General features: G+C 44.2%; 1 protein-coding gene across 1 annotated transcript; it reads right to left on the bottom strand.

Annotated features, from left to right (window-relative positions):
- SMIM3 (small integral membrane protein 3) lies at positions 1-17924 on the bottom strand. Its single transcript, XM_081851101.1, has 2 exons — positions 17566-17924; positions 1-2016 (listed from the first exon to the last, which is right to left on the bottom strand). The coding sequence occupies exon 2, from the start codon at positions 1997-1999 to the stop codon at positions 1814-1816; it is 186 nt and encodes a 61-aa protein (XP_081707227.1). The 5' UTR covers positions 2000-2016; positions 17566-17924; the 3' UTR covers positions 1-1813.
- Positions 17925-18359: the final 435 nt, after the last annotated feature.

Raw genomic sequence — 18359 nt, 5'->3', positions numbered from 1 at the left:
TAAAATAACAAACGTTTATTACATGGATTTGCCACAATATCACAGTTTCAGGAGGAGTTTACTGCTGATACAATTAATGGAAATGCATCCACTTTTATGTACAATACACAAACAAATTCTACTTGAACCTCTGAAACCATTTTTCACAGGGTGGAGTGTTTCTTTCCATAAAAACAGATTTATAAGTAGACTATCTCCAGCTCTGAACTACGAACGGACAACATCTAACACCTGGCCTGGCAGGATGTTGCAGTGCCACTTGTGGCTGAGCGGAAGGGAGAAGTCTGGCCGATCTTGAGTCTTCCTTCAACACCACATAGCAGCAAGAATAGCTGCTGAACCTTTCCCTCATGTGCAGACAGTGAAGGCCCAAGAGCCCTCTTTGGACTAGGAGTTGCCAGTTCTGCTGTATGAGGGAACAGATGACTGTCAAGGAAAGACACAGCAGCAGAGGCCAGCAGTAGCCATGAGAGAAGGGAAATGAATCATGCAGGAACTACAATAAATTGTTGCACGCTCATGCCAAATATATGTTCACTGTTGTCAGGCAGAAATAAACGTCTAGTAACCTCATTAGTAGAAAGGGAACACATTAATGGACAGTTGCCTGAGGGCGCATGTGAAACAGGGGGATGGATGGAACAGCCAAACTACTTGTATCGCATCACAGCTGCAAAGATCCCCAGTCATTACAAGTTTATTCCATAGTTGCCATTCCTTCAGTACAACTAGGAAAGGCCCTCCCATCCCATTCACAGAACTGCAAGATGCACACAGTTTCACAAACCCAGCCGCAAAAGAAAGCCTCTTTCGCTCAATTTTTTCATTGCCACATTCTAAACTAAGGTTACCAGACATCCCCGTTTCTCGGGGACAGTCCCCGGATTTACAAACCAGTCCCCTGACAAAATCCTATCATTCCTATTGAAGTTGAAAAGTGTCCCCGGATTCATTGAAAAAAATCTGGTAACCTTCTTTTAAACTGTTCCATGATAGTAAATTACGTACTTTGTTCAAATCTTATTCTCCCCTCCTCTGGTTTTTTTTTTTGTATTAGATTTTATTAGGTTCCTTAAAAATAGATGTTTAATGATGAATATAACTGTATACCACAAATACAATTACTTCACTTATCTACCTACATACCTACATCTCATTTCTCTCCCCCCCCCCATCCTTTTTCGGCTGCTGCTGTTTGGATTAGAGGGATCTTGGAGGGAAGAGAGAATGACCAACATTCCAGCTGGGAGCAATCAAAGCTTTCCCCCACATGGTTTTTACCGAATATGTCTATGTCTATGTCTCAATTTGAAGGGGATAGATAAAACAGGTTGTGTTTCCACATGTGGAATGTACATGGAAGGGGGTTTTTTTTGGATTACATTTCATTATTCCTTTCTGACATCTGTTTTTGCCAATTCCTTAGTCTTTGGAACAGCTTCCCCAGTAAACATGAAGAACCATTTTTCAAATAAAAGGACACACCAAAAATCCAAAACAAGAACCATCTGGAATCCTGAACCAGCCAACTTGATTCCATAACTGGAGATAAAGTCCTGGATGTGGAGCATTAGGGACACAGTTTGTATTGTGCAGCCAGGCTTCTGGGGCACTTCTGGTGACATGTGACGTCCTCGTCACATGATCATAGTCTCTGTGCTGCTGTCATATTCTTGTTGGCATGCCTCCATTGTCTCCTCAGATCTTGGCCTGGTGTCAGAGAAAGCCTGATAAACTGACATTTTCCCTATAATCCTTTTTTATCCTATGTTTCTCAAAAGCAAAGCCAAACATAGTGACATGGAAGCAAGTTTCACACGGCTCCATTATGTATCGGGTGTGTCCGGACTCTGTAAATGATCACTGCTGTTGCTGGGCACAAGAGCAGGGATGTCATGACAACGATGGTGACCAGGATGATCAGGACGATGACCCACACTTCCAAGATGTGCTTTGGAAGGGGAAACTGTGTGGGCTCTATGTTTCCATAAACATCCATGCTCTTCCTGTTCCTCCCTAAAGCAAAGAAGAAGACAAGTATCAATAAAACAGGACACAGAACAAATGCAATCATCACAGGTCACAAGCACATAACCTTTCCCTACCTCCAGCCTTGAAATAACAGAGCTTGGATAGGCTGCTTGAAATTTATGTAAGTTAGAAGACTTATCTGCACTTCATTCGGTCCAGAAGAAGACATGCAGGGCACTTCTATCTATGCATATTGTTATGAGTTTGTGGGTTCCAGACACCCCTAATCTCCAGGTCCAGCAAGGGTTAGAATTTAATCAATGCTTGGGGTGCTAAGATGAGTGCCAGACCTCTCTAATCCCCAGGTCCAGCAAGGGTTAAAATCTAATCAGAGCTAATTAAGCCTGGCTAGCTTCCTGTGTTGAAGTGACCACCTGGGTGATGGACCATTAAGAGGACAAAGAATCAAAGGATTCCTCAACAGATAAAACCAAAGTTTACAGCATGGAGAGGTTAGGAAGAATAATGTGACAGAGTAGCAAAGCAGCGAGCTGGAAAGCCAGAGAGGCACAGCAATGGTTGATCTCTGCCATAGCTGCAGCTGTTACCGGAAAAATCTGAGGGCTCCCTTGGACAAAAAGTAAAGACACCAACCAGAGTAAATTGGAGCAAATCAGCAGCCTCTAGGCTTGGTCTTTATTGAAGAAAGACTGTCGCGACAGGGTGCTCCCCTCACTTGCAGGTGAGAGGAAAGACACAGAAAAATGGTGTGCAAGACCTTATAAAAACTTTTGAAATTCCCATCCCCTAGGTCAAGCCCACCCCCAGAAACATCATGCATACATTACAGAAAGGAGGGGTTGGGGGACGAGTTGTGGTGGTAACATCATGCATACATTACAGAAAGGAGGGGTGAGGGAGGAGTTGTGGTGGTAATCTGAGTGTCTTGTCACCTGGCTGGTTCCTCCTTTCCCCCCTCCCCATGAGTCACTTCCAGGAGACAAAGGGGAGTTTGCAGTTCCCTGCCCCCTGAGGGAAGATCTGATCAGAGTCCTTTGTTTCAGTCCATGCTGAATCCACTCCCATATGCAAGTTCTTTGTGATCTTGATTGTCTTCTGTCTGGGATCATCAGGGTTGGCATAGCCATAACTGGGAAGGGCTCCTGTAGATGTGCTGGGATGGTGAAGGGATTATGGCTGCCCTGTATCAAACCTTCCTTCATAGAGTAAAATAAAAATGGAACAGTGCAAATCCGATGTATGGTTGATTTTCTTATGAATTTATAACAGAAGTGTGGCGTATGTAGTGTGTGAGTGTGTGTGAAGTTTGTACAAACAGAATGATTGGGGTGGGGGGGGTTCCTGCTACACAGCTATGGGAGAAACAAGGCTCTTTTGAGGCTTTAATGCTGTGAACCCCTCCATCATAGACTCAGGTTGTATATATGTGTAAATAAACCATATACAATATTATAAAGGCATCACAGTCTCTGCTGTGTCCCATTTCCAAAAGGAAACATGAACCCTGGGTAAGTACCTGGAACCTCTGGAATCTCAGAGATTGGGGTAGCATGCAACAATACTTACTCAAGCCCCACTTCATGTAGTGGGGCTCTCTGGTACATAAATAGGCATATGATTGCAGCCTTAAGGACATAAGGATTTGGTCTGTGCCAACACTGCTGCGTAGGATCAGATGGGATGGATCACTTCTATGCCTGCCTGCCATCCAGGCACTACACAGAAATAGATGTCATTTAATGTTATTTCATGTGTTGTGGCTTTCTCAGCTAGTTTGCTGTAGTGACTAGTATATTGGAATTCAATGTTGTAGTATGTTGAATGTTCCATCAGTGCAAACATTTCAGGTTGCTAGATGGAAGAGTCACACCCACCCATCCACTTTCTTCCATGCGCTGTTCTGGGGATTCTCCTGACCGCCACCAGGAGAACTAAAGGAAACCCCATTGTGCAAATGAAAGCCCTTGCACAGGCTGCTGTCAAAGGGATTCATTAGCTGAATCCCACCCAGATATAGAACTTCTAAGTCTGAATTCCTACTCAATGGAAAGAGGGTCTGGAGCAGGTCACAAAGCCAGAGCATAATTTGGCGCATGTGCTAAATTAACAATTGATCCAATTGCGCATCAAAGAATACAATGAATGTTATTTATTTCAGAGGACTGCATTTCCACAAAATGTCACAGAAACAAAACGAGGGCTTTGTTGCAAAACACTGCTGTGCAACCCTGCCACATGCTCATAACATCAAAATGTGAAACTGCATGGTGGCACAGAAGAGAGGCAGTTCTCAGGGTGAGTGTGGGCTGCTGTTCATACTTCTTAAGCCACATGGTAAGGAAATATTCTGTTTAATAAGGTTTCTTGAGGAGGGAAGGGAGCTGTAAAAGGAAAACCATGTACTCTGATACCCTCCAATAAAAAGCCATCGTAAAATGCTGGCTCTTCATTAGTATTCATTACATGTCATTATTTTAACTGCACCACTATTGTATAATCTGATGGAAAAAATGAACAACTGCTATTCTGCCCCTCAATGAGATAGAAACATGCTGACTTAATGCAGGAGAGTCAAAGTTTAATTAGCCTGGAAGGGTGCCAGATACTGATTATTTCAAAACAAGGGTGAGGAACATCAGATCTACAGGCCAGATGTGGCCCTCTAGAGCTCTCTACCTGGCCTAAGAATTGTACACATTAAAAACCCCAGAAATGCTGCAGGATATCAGTGTATAAATCTTCTCAAGCAACATCACAGATTCTCTGCAAACTGGCAGGCCTTTTGTATGCTCAAAAAAATGAGATACAGTACATCATTTATGCCATCTGAATGTGAAAATGTGCCTTAAAAATGGAACAGTGGGGCAGGGGAGGGAGAGTAATTGTTCAGTTGTGTGTGCGCTACCTAACTGCTATGTTGTCCTCCGCTATTTGGGGGGGGTCCCCTGGTTCTTTGCCCCCTTTTACAAGTTCCTACCAACACCAATGGATGACTTAAAGATTAGATAAGATTAGATAGATATGCACAGTTTGTGTGTGTAATAAGTTCCGTAATGAGTCAGCTCAAAAGCAAGCAATTTGGCTCCCAACCAATCAATTGTAAGTAGCCAGAGTCTCTCCTCTCTCAGCAGCACATTGCCACAGCAGAATATGCTTTGCTGGATTAAGCTGCAGTCATAGAGGCACTGAGCATCTGTAGTGAACCATCCTGATCAGTTTGCTGTCCAACTTCAGGCAAGCTGACACCTGTTTGCTTTTTTAATCTAGCAGAGATGATTCAAGAAGAAGCAATTGCCCTCCAAAAATATTTCCCACTACCTTTTTTGGTAACTGCACAGATGTGTGTATGCACCTGCAAGAAAAGGAAGGTGGCGAAACATACCATAGGGCAGAGGTTGCCAGTGTGGCACCCATGGGGCGCACATGTGCCTGCAGAGCATTTCCCTGATGCCCACAGGGTGCCCATTTCTGGGTTCAAAGGACCAGAACAGGACCTGTGCGAGGCCCTTTTCCTCTCCAAACGCAAGCATCTAAAGTTCTCAGCCCCTCAACCAAACAGAGTTATAGCCCTGAATTCCATCACCTTAACCTCAACATACAGACCTGTATCTGCACAATACTATCTACCTTAACAAGAAACACTGGACATCCCAGGCTAATAAATTGCTGCAGTTCTCTCCCTCGCCCTCTCTTCTCTTGGACAAATCCAACTGGTGTCCCATGAACTGCCGGAGTGTGTCTATGTATGAAGCAAGGCTGGCCCAAGACATTTGGCTGCCTGAGGCAAAGGATCAAATGATGCACACCCATTCCTAGTGCCTCCTACTTCAGTACTAGCAAAGGGGCACTGCCCTGCCCCTGAGGGAGTTCAGGAGGATAGATATAAACGTGGATGGCAAAGTGTGTGACACATAGCTCTCTTCTCGAACAGAACAGTTTGGTCAGGGAGCTCAGGAGGATATATGCTGCCTGAGACCTTACTGTGCCTAATGGCAGAACTGGCTCTGGTAGGAAGCTTGCAGCTTCTATGCCCATGGGACCCTCCCTCTCATTTGTCCAGTCTCCAGGGAAGATTTTGCCTGGGCAAATAAAATTAGTGATGGAGTAAAAAAATCCTTGCCAAATCTCCAGTCACACAGACTGCCTCTGTGTATATTTTAACTACAGTAGGCGTTGACGCAGATTTCGTGTCTGATTCAGCAGCCTCGAGGCATCTCACCTGTACTTAATCATGGTTTCCTGAGTCACAAAATCTGTTTCTTTACACAAATGAAGCAACTGATGACACCAAACAGTGTGCAAACCCCTGCCAACTGGATACATTGCTGTTTCCCACCCTGCTCTTTTGATCCTGTTAACATTTATTTATTTATTTATTTATTTGCTTGCTTGCCTGCCTGCCTCTCCAGTCAACATCAGCCTACAAAGCAAACCAATCCATTCTTTCTCAACAAGAGGCTTAACACCTGATTCTGTCAATGGGTCGAATCCAGACTAAGGCTGTGTAAACATTATCAGCTCAAAACAAAGCCAAATCATTCTGTTTCTCAATTCAGATCAAAAGTGCTTTGGGGAAAACACATCAAAACACAGTATTTCCTAAGAAGACTGCCTAACACAACCTCCCTCTACCCAACCTAGGGTGATCTACCATCAGCTGCCCTGTGGGAAAGATCCTGGTAACTTTTTAACATGTTGTTTATTGTGTTTTTTAAAATATGTAGTTAGTTGCAAGCCACTTTGGAAGGATTTGTATCCTGAAAGGCAGGTTATAAATAAATGTAACCAGGGATGGAAATCCTGTGGCCTTCCAGATTTTGTTGGACTCCAACTGCTGTTTAATGCTCTAGGTCAAAAAAGCAGCTGGTCCCCTTCCTGGCAAAGTAAGTTATAAAAATACAGAGAAAATGTCTACTTTAGGATAAGCCTTAGTGGAATGAAACTGCTACCATGCATGCAAGAAGAAAAGGCCATGCAATTGTTGTTTCAGCAGACCTATTTGCCATGAGTTTTCATGGGGAATTTTGGCCTGTGATATGAATTTTATGGTCTTAGATATATGGCAATGTTCATAACCGCACATACATAGATCAACACAGGAAGGCCAACCTGGAACCATTTTGATTCCTAAACTGACCAAATGTTTTCTCTGCAAGGTCAAACTGGAAAAGTCTCCCCATTGTCTCTTTCCTCACAAATCCTGTCTTAAGGACACATTTAAGATATGATTAAGGTGTGAGCCTGTGACCTGGCCCAGGAAATAAGTATTTTACCACTACAAAAGAATGGCCAGGCTCCCCAGGCAATCCAATCAAGTAACTTGCCAGACAGGAGATAAACTGTGACAGGAGAAAAACAACATTTAAATTTCTGTGATGTAGGTGGGATGTATCTGAGGGGTGGTCTTAGGTTACACCCCTTCTGTGATGTATGCATAATGTTTCTGGGGGTGGTTTTGATCTAGTGTGTGCTGTTGTTGTTTTAAAATAGGTTTTTTTATTTTATTATATGTGTGTGTGTACACAATTTTTTTTTAGTACCCCAGGAAGATGAGGGAATGACTCTGCAAATTGTAGCTCTGTGAGGGAAACAGGGAATCTTCCAGCAATGTTGACACTTTAAATAAGCTACATTTCCCCAGATTCTGTAGAGGAAGCCATGGCTGTTTTAACTATATAGTGCAGAAGGGACCTTGCTTTTAAGAAGTTACCGTATTTTTCGCCCCATAGGACGCACCTAGTTTTTTTTGGGGGGGGGGGAAATCAAGGAAAAAATTTTGATTCCCCCCCCCCCAGCCTGCAGAGGCTTTGCACAGCCATCCCCAAGCTAGAAGAGGGAGATGGAGTGTTCCGTCTCCCTCTTCTGCCTTCAGGGACAGCCTCCCTAGCCTCCGTGGGGCAGCAGCTGTCCCCCGAGCTTGTGGGGCTGGTGGTGGGGAGAAGCAAGCAAGCTTCTCCCCACGCCAGCCTCCAAACCAGGTCGGGGAATAGTGGGATGGCGGCGCTCCGCCTCCCCGCTGTCCCCCGAGCTTGTGGGGCTGGCTGTGGGGAGAGGCTTGTTTGCTTCTCCCCATGCCAGCCCCCAAACCAGGTTGGGGAGAAGCAAGCAAGCTTCTCCCCACCGCCAGCCTCCAGACCAGGTCGGGGAATAGCGGGATGGCGGCGCTCCGCCTCCCCGCTGTCCCCCGAGCTTGTGGGGCTGGCGGTGGGGAGAAGCTTGCTTGCTTCTCCCCACCGCCAGCCTCCAGACCAGGTAGGGGAATAGCGGGATGGCGGCGCTCCGCCTCCCCACTGTCCCCCGAGCTTGTGGGGCTGGCTGTGGGGAGAAGCTTGCTTGCTTCTCCCCACCGCCAGCCTCCAGACCAGGTAGGGGAATAGCCGGATGGCGGCGCTCAGCCTCCCCGCTGTCCCCCGAGCTTGTGGGGCTGCCCGATATCTGCTCGAAGCCCGGGGTGCACTCCGGAGCGCGCCCCATGCTTCACGCTGCAGGCTGCCGCCCGCAAGCCTTGCGAGCCTGGTGGGCACTGCCACGGGCTCCCAAGGCTTGCGGATAGCTTCCTGAAGCCTGGAGAGCGAGAGGGGTCGGTGCGCACTGACGCCTCTCGCTCTCCAGGCTTCAGCAAAAGCCTCCATTCGCCCCATAGGATGCACACACATTTCCCCTTCATTTTTGGAGGGGGGAAAGTGCGTCCTATGGGGCGAAAAATACGGTACTCCTAATGTTTTAGCCCAAATCTGCTTCCCTGAAATTCCCATCCACTGGGTCTACTCTTGGTTCTGTAGATCTCTTAGTTGCAGCCTAAAAAGACACTCCATTGACTAAAGATGTCAATAAACTGAACAATAAAATGTTAACCAAAAATCATGGTTCAAAATTTAGGAAAGATAACCACAGCGACTCTGTCAGGAACATAATTTATGAGCAAGAATCCTGGGAGTGCAGGCTGGTTGGGAGTGCTAGTTTAATTTGGGATTCAAGTTTCACCGCAATGCTATTTTGTGGGTTTCCATGTCAGAGTCTTACGTGGAATAAGACTCTCCTATGTCATAGGCAGGCTGAGGCGTGTTTCAGTGGAGGAATTTGCTGGCAAGCTTCTGTTGAAATGGAAAGCCTTCCTTCTATGAGTGTGTGTGAGGCAGAGCCTACGCACAGCACAGGAAAATGTGTGCTCCGTGCTCCGTTTACAGAGAAGTGCATTAGTGCTGTCGTTTATTTGGAATGAACTTCCTGGCAAGCAGTAATCTAAGCTGCTGATTTGCTCCGAGTGAAACTCAGTTATTTCCTACATTGACAAGCATTTCATGGCCCTAGGCTCTGATCCTTGGATGCTTCCTCATGTCGTGAGCAGCCTCAGTAATCTTATTAGTTTTACTTGGACTTCATGTCCACATTCACATCACACACAAAACTAAACTGGGATACTTGAGATTTAAAGCCGACATTAATTCAATACAAAAGCAATCGACTTCAAACACAGCTTTCTGACAGCCACGATCATACCATGAGTAGAACAGGGATGAGGAACATCTGGTCCTCCATATGTTGTTACACTAAAGCTCCCACCAACCTTTGGAGCAACGTGTTGGGCATGGATCCAGGAGACCTGGGTACCAAGCCCTGCTTAGCCATTAAGTTCACAGGAGCAGTCCCTGTTTCTCAGTTTAACTTCCTCTTATGCTTGTTGTCATGGAAATGAGACAGTGCCACACATCATTCGTATGAGTATGAGCAGCAGGTTCGAAGTGAAGGACTACACCTCTCTCTGCCTCTTCTTCTTCCTTTCCATTCCTATGAAGGGTTCCATGTGTGGCCCAGAGCCATTTCTAGGAAAGGTAGACTTGCTAGGTGCCTGCATATTGCTTTTCAACCAGCACAGTACAAATTAAACAAAACAGAAAACTGGAAGAGGCAGCTGGCGAAGGGGCTGCCTGCGGGCATCGTGCCACCATGTAAGGGACCTAGGTTTCAGTATAAGAAGCATAAGTAATCCTTGCTTACTTACTTGCCTCTCTTGGGCAAGTCATTCCCTCTCACTTTAACCTACCTCAAAGGGTTGTTGTGAGGCCCCAGTGCTGTGCTGATCTGAGTGACAGGGTGTGATAAAAATGTCATATGAAGAAAAAGCTTACGCAACTGTGCAACTTGTTATGCGATGACCATGGGATTGTGTACAATGCGCAAGTTGCTCCGACCGAGCAGCCTGACATCATCTTGGCTGTACCATTTTTGTAATTTATCCTCAAAGTTTGGTGACGCTTGTTGCCACTTTGACATCAGCAAGAACAGGTTAAGCTGGAGCCACTGTGCCAATTCTCTGAAGTGCTCCAGATCAGAAAGATAACATGACGTCAAAACCTGTGGAGATTCAAAGGCCAGGCTACACCCATCTTAATGCCTTCAAGGGATTACTTGTTAAAACACAGGCTGTTTGTAAGAAACCCACAAACCTATTTATTACTATCACGCAGCACAGAGGGCTCCACATTTAAACCAGCTTGCCGACAGACAAAAGGGGGGGGGGGGAGAACCCAACAGGCACTGTGCTCTGAATCCTGGTGTTTAATGAAGAGAGAGAAAGTTTGGTGGAGCTTGGAGAAGATCCAAGAGCAGGTTACTCAAATTTTAAGAGATTCAAATGTTGGGTGTTCAAATGCAAAGACTATAAACATGGAACGGTCTCCCTCAGGAGGTGGTGGACTCTCCTTCCTTGGAGGTTTCTAAGCAGAGGTTGGATGGCCATCTGTCATGGATGCTTTAGCTGAGATGACAGCATTGCAAGGGCTTGAACTAGATGACCCCTGGGGTCCCTTCCAACTCTATGATTCGATGGACCTGTTGCTCTTGTTACTACTTTCTGCAGGCCCTGCCCAGTTTACCTGGCTACCCTACTTCTGGGGTAAATTCATCTAAATCTATGTCTACCCTAACATTACAGCCCTCCCAGCCAAAAGTGACCACCCCATCTGGTTGTACACTGACTACTGCCTGCACATCCCCCCCCCCCGAAGGAAATCCCTGCTAGTTCTTAAGTGACTCCAGCACAGCAGGAGCTGGGGTTGTTCTTCGAGTTCACCTGAAAAGTTTTAATTCTTGTTGGGACGGTGACCAACAAGGTGTTCACCCACATATCAGGTGTTTATCATATTGTATCAAACAGTACTTGATGCATTTAATTTAGCAGGGCACAGGGTTCAGTAACCCCAACCCCACTGTCTTAATAGGCTACAACAGAACAACCCTAAACTTATAACCAGAAATACAAAAGTCCAGGCAGCCATTAGGCAGTAGAGCCCCCCAAAGCTGGGCCTGCTGGTAATTGGTACCAGGGTAAAGGCATAAGAAGAGTCCTGCTGGATCAGGCCCATTTAGTTCAGCATCCTGTGGCAAATGGATGAAACAGCACTCTCTTCTCTGATGATTCCCAGCAGCAGAGGCATCCTGCCTTTGACAGGAGAGCCAGAACATAGCTATTGTTGCTAGTAGCCATTGATTGCTTTAGGCTCCATGAATCTGCCTAATCCTCTTTTAAAGCCGTCCAAGTTGGTCATCTTGTGGGAGCAAATGCCACAGTGTACAACCATCACCTCATTCTGTTGCATGTGTCAGCCCTTTGCTACTTTCAAATAAACACGAAACTCCATTATCCATAAGGTATGGCATTATACAGGAACGGAAACAAAAGGCAAAAGTCAACACTTGGCTCAAACTGTGCGCAGTGGAACAGAGCAATGCAACCTTATTGCTCTTAAATGATAACAATGAATGGGTCCAGAGGATAGGGCAGATAAAAGATTCAAAAGTTTGTTCCTGGGCAGATATTTAAATAAAACGTTAAATAACTATAGCAATGCTATCAACACAGATTAAGCAGCTGCCCTTGGCACACAGAGACCTGTTGGATTGCTTATAAGGGTCACTTGGGGTATTTACTTGTATGGAAACCAGCACATTGGGAGTCCATTCTACAAGTTCTGCCCCAGCCTCCAATCTTTCCAGGTCTCCATTTGCATAAACCCAAGGTACATACCCTGCAACAACATGCATAGGCTCCCATACGTGTGATCCATGTACCAGTTATTGATGGTGCATATGGAGATCTTGGAACATATGGAAGTCAGCAATGGGACACCCATCTCCCACTCCACGCCTTAATTTATACACAGTTCGGCACCTGATGAGGGGTAAGGTGTAGAACGGGGGGGGGGGAGCCTGTGGCCCTCCAGATGTTGCAGGATCCCAATTCCCATCCGCTCCGGCCAGCATTGTAAGAATCACAGAGCTGTAGAGTTGGAAGGGACATCGAGAGTCATCTAGTCCAACTCCCTACAATGCGGGAATCCTGCCCACAGTCATCTCTGGGTGGGCTTGAACCACCAACTTTCTGGTTAACAGCCAGTTGCAAAAGAAGATGGGTTTCATAACCTAGCAACATCCAGAGGGCCACAGGTTCCCTACCAATGTTCAAAATTCGCCATGTGCATTTTGCACCTGGCTATCACCTACTTGCAACCACATGAAGATGCCCGGGCACCAGGATGGTACCTGACATCTCCACCATCTGGAGGTGCATGGCTGGGGATCCTTGGATCTTGGCTGGTTTCACACACTAGTAACAGCTTCCTGTAGAATTCTATTCGTGATATTTTATCTGCACAATCAGAAGGAATTTCAGGAACCAAAACGTAGTATTGGAAAATACGACTTCCAAGACATCTGGCCACAACATGGCACCTAGACATTCCGTTTTGGCAACTGTAACCCTGGTTTAAGGAGTCATTTGGCTCCTAGCTTCTATATCTGAGTTTCTAATGCTGTTCCCTACCCCTAGTGCAGTACAGTTGTACCTCAGGTTACATACGCTTCAGGTTACAGACTCCACTAACCCAGAAATAGTACCTCGGATTAAGAACTTTGCTTCAGGATGAGAACAGAAATTGCGCGGTGACAGTGTGGCAGCAGCGGGAGGCCCCATTAGCTAAAGTGGTGCTTTAGGTTAAGAACAGTTTTAGGTTAAGAACGGACCTCCAGAACGAATTAAGTTCTTAACCCGAGGTACCACTGTAATGGGAACAGGACAGGAACAGTCTACTTAGGCTAGATGTGCTTGTGACTGGGAGCAACAAGTTTGGAAGCCCTTCTCTTTCCTTCCCATAATAAAAGTGATGACGTCTTTGTACCTCTGCAGCACCAATTAATAACCTGACACTGCCAAAAACAGTGGGGGGAATGGCATCCCTGTCATGCAGTTAGAAACACAACATAATTGACAAAAACTCTGTCCTATGTAAGCTACACAATACAGTACTTAAATGTTAATTGTTTATTTATTTAACAAGTATCTTTCTTGGATAGAAACTGCCTCTCTGCAGAAAACTACTACTATCTATTTCAGATTCAACAGGAATGGAAGATGTATTATTAAAGCACATAGCTTGCTTGACTGGTTCAGGGTCAGTCCTAATTTGACTGAAAAATCTCTTGCTTTCCAAAGAAAGTGGAAACAAATCAGCAGGGAGAAGTCTAATCAAAGCAGAGGCATGAAAATCAGGCAGCACCTTATCTGAGAGCAGAGGAAGCCAGTCTGAGATCATTTTGGTGGCCAGGTATAAAAATTAAAATGGTGCTCTTAGCACGCCACAAAACAATACTAAAAAACTAAATGGACATACAGTATTCTAATAATGCCACGCCAAATCTGCCGCCTGAAGCTGCCTCTTAATGGGAGGTCCCTTTTCAGAAACATTATCAGTCCTTCCTTGAAGGTTCAGCTTTTATTTTTAAAAATACTCTGGCCTTTTTTAAGACTGGAGATATAAGGAGGGGGTGGGGAAGGCTTCAGGCAACATCCTACCCAATTGCTCATTAAGAAGCAATGCAATTAAATCCCTTCCAACACAGACAGATACCTGTATTTATGATCTTGCAGTTCTGTAAGTGATTCCCCCCGCCCCTTACCACAAGGTTTCTGGCTAGCTGCCTGAAGTAGAGCAGAGAGAGAGAGAGAGAGAGTGTGTGTGTAAAGGGGCCCCATCACTTTATATAATGAACAGATTATTGTTATTATTTATTGAATTTATATACCGCCCTATACCTGCAGGGTAGTTCACAGAATAAAATCAAAATATACAGGCACTGTAACCAGTTTGAGCACCAGTTAGCATCCTCCACTGGGGACATGAAGAACCTAGGAAAGCTTTCAAATAATCAGTAAGGGAGGAGGTAGGAGCAATTCTCATTTGTGAGGTAGAGACTGAAGGTTCCAGCCAGAGAATCTGCATTTATGTCACTTTCACTTGTCTGCCTTCACTTGGAATTCCTTCAGCCCCAGAATTCAAAAGCAAAGGATGCCTGCTTTGGCTCACCTGCCTCGCCATCTCCACTGCCTCCTGCCATCCCTGCAAGCGAGACCCATCCAAATATGCATCTATTTTGCATTCTGCACTTTAGCAGCGTGTTTTATAGGATTGTTTTATAGTATTATTGCATGGGCACTTTAGGAAGTTTGTGTTTATTGTATTTCGCTTTCTCCTTCTTAACTGATTTTAGCTGTTGTTTGGCAATTAAAAAAGAAAACCTAAATGCAATAAATAGTAATAATATTACATGTAAAGGTCTAAAAGCGTGCAGTTGATTTCTGGGTTTTATTTGGAAACCAGACATGTCAGTTTCCCCTACCTGTGTGTAGGATTTGACATGTGCTCAATCACATCCGGACAGGCCATTTCAGTATGGATGGCTAGAGATGGAGGAGGAAGCATGCCTTGTGGTGGACAGCTTCTTCAAGTATTGTCTAAACCAGCAAAATGTCTCTCAAAAGCAGCACAAGAGAAACAGTGGAATATCCAATGCTAGGTCAGTGCCCAAACACTACTGATCAGGATACAAATGGTACAACAGTTAAGGGTGCGGACATCTAAATGATGGCAAACTGATACCCCATAGGCTTTACTTTTAAGTATGGAGGTCTGGCTGGAAGAAACATGGATCCTGTTGGGCCGGAGCCTCTCCAAGATTTGGGGTTCAACATTAAGGACTATCAAAAAGACCGGCAGAGAGGAATTGAGAGAGAATTAAGAGCCTCGGACGTGAGATCTCCAGGCTAATAGTATATTGAGACTGATGGACACTTGCTGGGGACTGAAACCGGGAAAGGGGTGGGTGGAGTCTGGGAATCCAAAGGGTATATAATTATAATTTGTTCTGTTTTTATTTTGTTTTGTTATTCGTACGAAAATTGGGAAAGTCGTGGAAGGGAATTTTGGTTGACTTTAGGAAAAATGTTTAAGAATGAGTATTGAAGTATAAGTATTGATGTTTAAGTTAGGATAAGCTAAAACTGGTCTTTAAAATGATCTAAATTAAATGAAAATAAGGTCTGCAAAAATAAATTGAGGAAATGGATGAAAGAGAAAAAAATAAATTAATAACATGTTAAAATAAATTATTAAGTTAAAGTTGAGAAATAAGTAATAAGGATTTGCTGAGCTAATAATTTGAATTGGAATACAAGAAGGGGAGGTGTGAGGAGGTCTGAGAAACAAGTTAAAAGAAAATAAGCAATTGAAATTTTATGTTTTTAATTGTTTTTAAGTTTTGTATTTTTGTCATTTTTTGTCTATTTTTGTTTTGTTATTGAAAATGCTAATAAATATTCATTAAAAAAAATGATGGCAAACTGGCACACTGAATATGATAGGCTGTGTGGCAGAAAGCTACCAAGTGATTTAGAACACAGTGGAATTTGTTAGTATTGCTGGTAATTTACAATGTCCTTTACCATCTTTATTTCATGCCCGCCCTTAACGTCACAACAATCCTGTGAGCTGAATTGCTGTTATTTCCATTTCACAGATAGGTAAGAGAAGCTGAAAAATAAAGGACTTGTCCAGAGTCATACAGATAATTCAAGAACGAAAAAGGAGTTGAACAGTAGTTCAACATCTTGTGCTGTACCATACCCAATCTTTTCCAAATGCCTGAACTAATAGAGATTTTTAAAATATATCTAAAGCATCCCTATCCAACCTTTCCTTTAAAACTTCAAAAGGTTCCTTGGAAAGTGGAAAACACAGCAGATAGGAAGCTTCCCCTAAGCTTTTGTTAATGCCAGAAGCTATAAACAGAAAGAGGGGAGGAAGAAAACAAAATAAAGACACAGCACATCTGTGGTTAGTATGGTTATGAAATCCATACAAGCAACATAAAACTTCCCACCTTATATTTGACTTTCTTTGCATTTAGGTACGTCTGTCACAATTAAACGGACTAGAGTAGGAATGCGTTTATTTCTTTGAATCAAAAGATGAACCTGGTGACACGCCTTGCAATTGTCCCTTTCTGATCAGCTGCATAGAGAAGACTGCAAACGCATTAACCAGAAATGGGTTGAAAACCAAGAGAAAGTGAAAAATGAAAATAACAATATCATCTGAAACAATCAAACGCATACCCATATGGGAGATCATATACATTCTGTAGCCTGAGAGCCACTCCCAGTTCTTTTTCAAGCACCGATAAAGGCAATTAGACGTGCCAATGAATTCCAGCTCACTGCAATTCCTTTGGATAAGTACTGAATTAGCGGCATTTCACTACTGGGAATGGAGACGGTTACACAACACTGTGTGGGCAACAAAATGTATAATGTACATAGGCCATCACAGGTGATTAATGTAAGCATCACTGTTATAGGTACTGGCTTCCCTCTGCATATGCATGTGGGTGAATTAACTATGTCTAGTCATCGCATGTGCTCAACTCTATGGATTTTTCCCATATTTTGCTACAGGGAAATGAAGGAAAACAATTGCCTTTTGGAAACAGTCTGGAGATAAGGATCCAACAACAGAGGAACTGTTGCCAAAAACCAGGATACGAACAGCAAACCGCACAACCTTTTACATCTTGGCTTCATCTCGTAGTTTTTGTTAGTGATAGCTTTACAATAGTTGCTATAAAAATGATAGGCAAGAATACACGCAATGCACATTTAAAGATCTCATGCTTATATTATAAACCACAGGAAAAAAGCTAACTATAAAACGAACAGCATAGGCATATCTCAAAGAGCAATATATACAGATATATAAATGTGTGCGTGTGTGTCAAAGGTTTAGCTTAAGTGATGCTCACCGGAATAAAATAGTCATAAGTGAAGGTTTGCTACCACCTTAAATGCCCCAGTGTAGAAGGAAATTTACAAATGGGTCTTGCAGGGTAGTAACCTGATCTTGCAGGGCAAGATCACTCACTTTCCTGAAAAAAAATAATCCAATGACTTTCTGAAATGAAGATCAAAGATGGCATGGATCCCTTTCTTATTGACGAGCTACTTGTGGAATTTCCCTTGGGACTTAAAACTATTACTGATCTCCAAGGCAAACAAGCAAGCAAACAGAAATCGGAGCAATGCTAAATGCAAACGGGAAAGGAAGTGAAGAGAAACTGACATGAAGGTGTTGGGGGAATATGAAAGCGACGAATAAAGCAAGCAAAAGAAATCGTGGCACTCGCCTCTCTCGAGAGTAAAAATTCACGGACAAGTCGCTGCTCATCGCTACAAAGAGGACTTACAGGAGTTTCTTATGCTGCTCTTGAGTCTCCGGGCTGCTTCCAAAGCCCGCTTGGAGAGTCGCCTGCTCGGCTTGCGAGCGTCTGGTCCAAAGGAGCGCAAAATCCGCGGCCGCCGAATAACTGGACGAAGAAAAGTGGGGAGTAAGTTCACGCACACCCGGCAGGTGGGATCCTCTTTCTCCGAGCCCGGCGGACAACTTCCACCCCGCAGACCCTGCTCTGGCCAACGGGATGCCGCCTCCCACGCCCGGAAAAGGGAATTCGAACAAAAGCGAAAGTTTCCGTTTCGCTTGCTCCGCGCGCTGGAACTCCGCGCTCGCCTCGTTTGCGCTGCTGGGAAGGTCAGGCTTCGGCTGGGCAGCCGCGCTACTACGCCCCGCCCCCGCGACATCAAAGGCGAGCGGGCCACCTAGTGGCCACATGCGAAGTGCAAAACCTTAGTTTGATTTGATAGGTTTGATTGATATACCAGTAGTATCCAGTTGTATACCTTCTCATCAGAAATAGCATGACGAGGAGATATTTGATTAAGTATAAAGTAGCTTGTCAAAGAAAAAAGAAAAACAAACCAACATGGCTGTATAACAATGAAGCATTTATTTATGATGGATATATGATGGGTGATTATCATGTATGATATCATGCATGAGATATTATATATGATATATGTTAATCAGTGCTTTTTTCTGGAGGGACGTAGGGGGATGCATACCCCTAAACATTTTGAGAATCTTTGTACTTTTGTACAAAGTGATATATGAGCTGCTTTACACAAAATACAAACTCTGACATAC

The sequence above is a fragment of the Podarcis erhardii genome, assembly GCF_964252035.2.
Source record: "Podarcis erhardii genome assembly, chromosome: 2".
NCBI lineage: Eukaryota > Metazoa > Chordata > Lepidosauria > Squamata > Lacertidae > Podarcis > Podarcis erhardii.
Note: the sequence above shows the minus strand (reverse complement) of the source record. Positions and strands in the feature narration are given on the sequence as shown.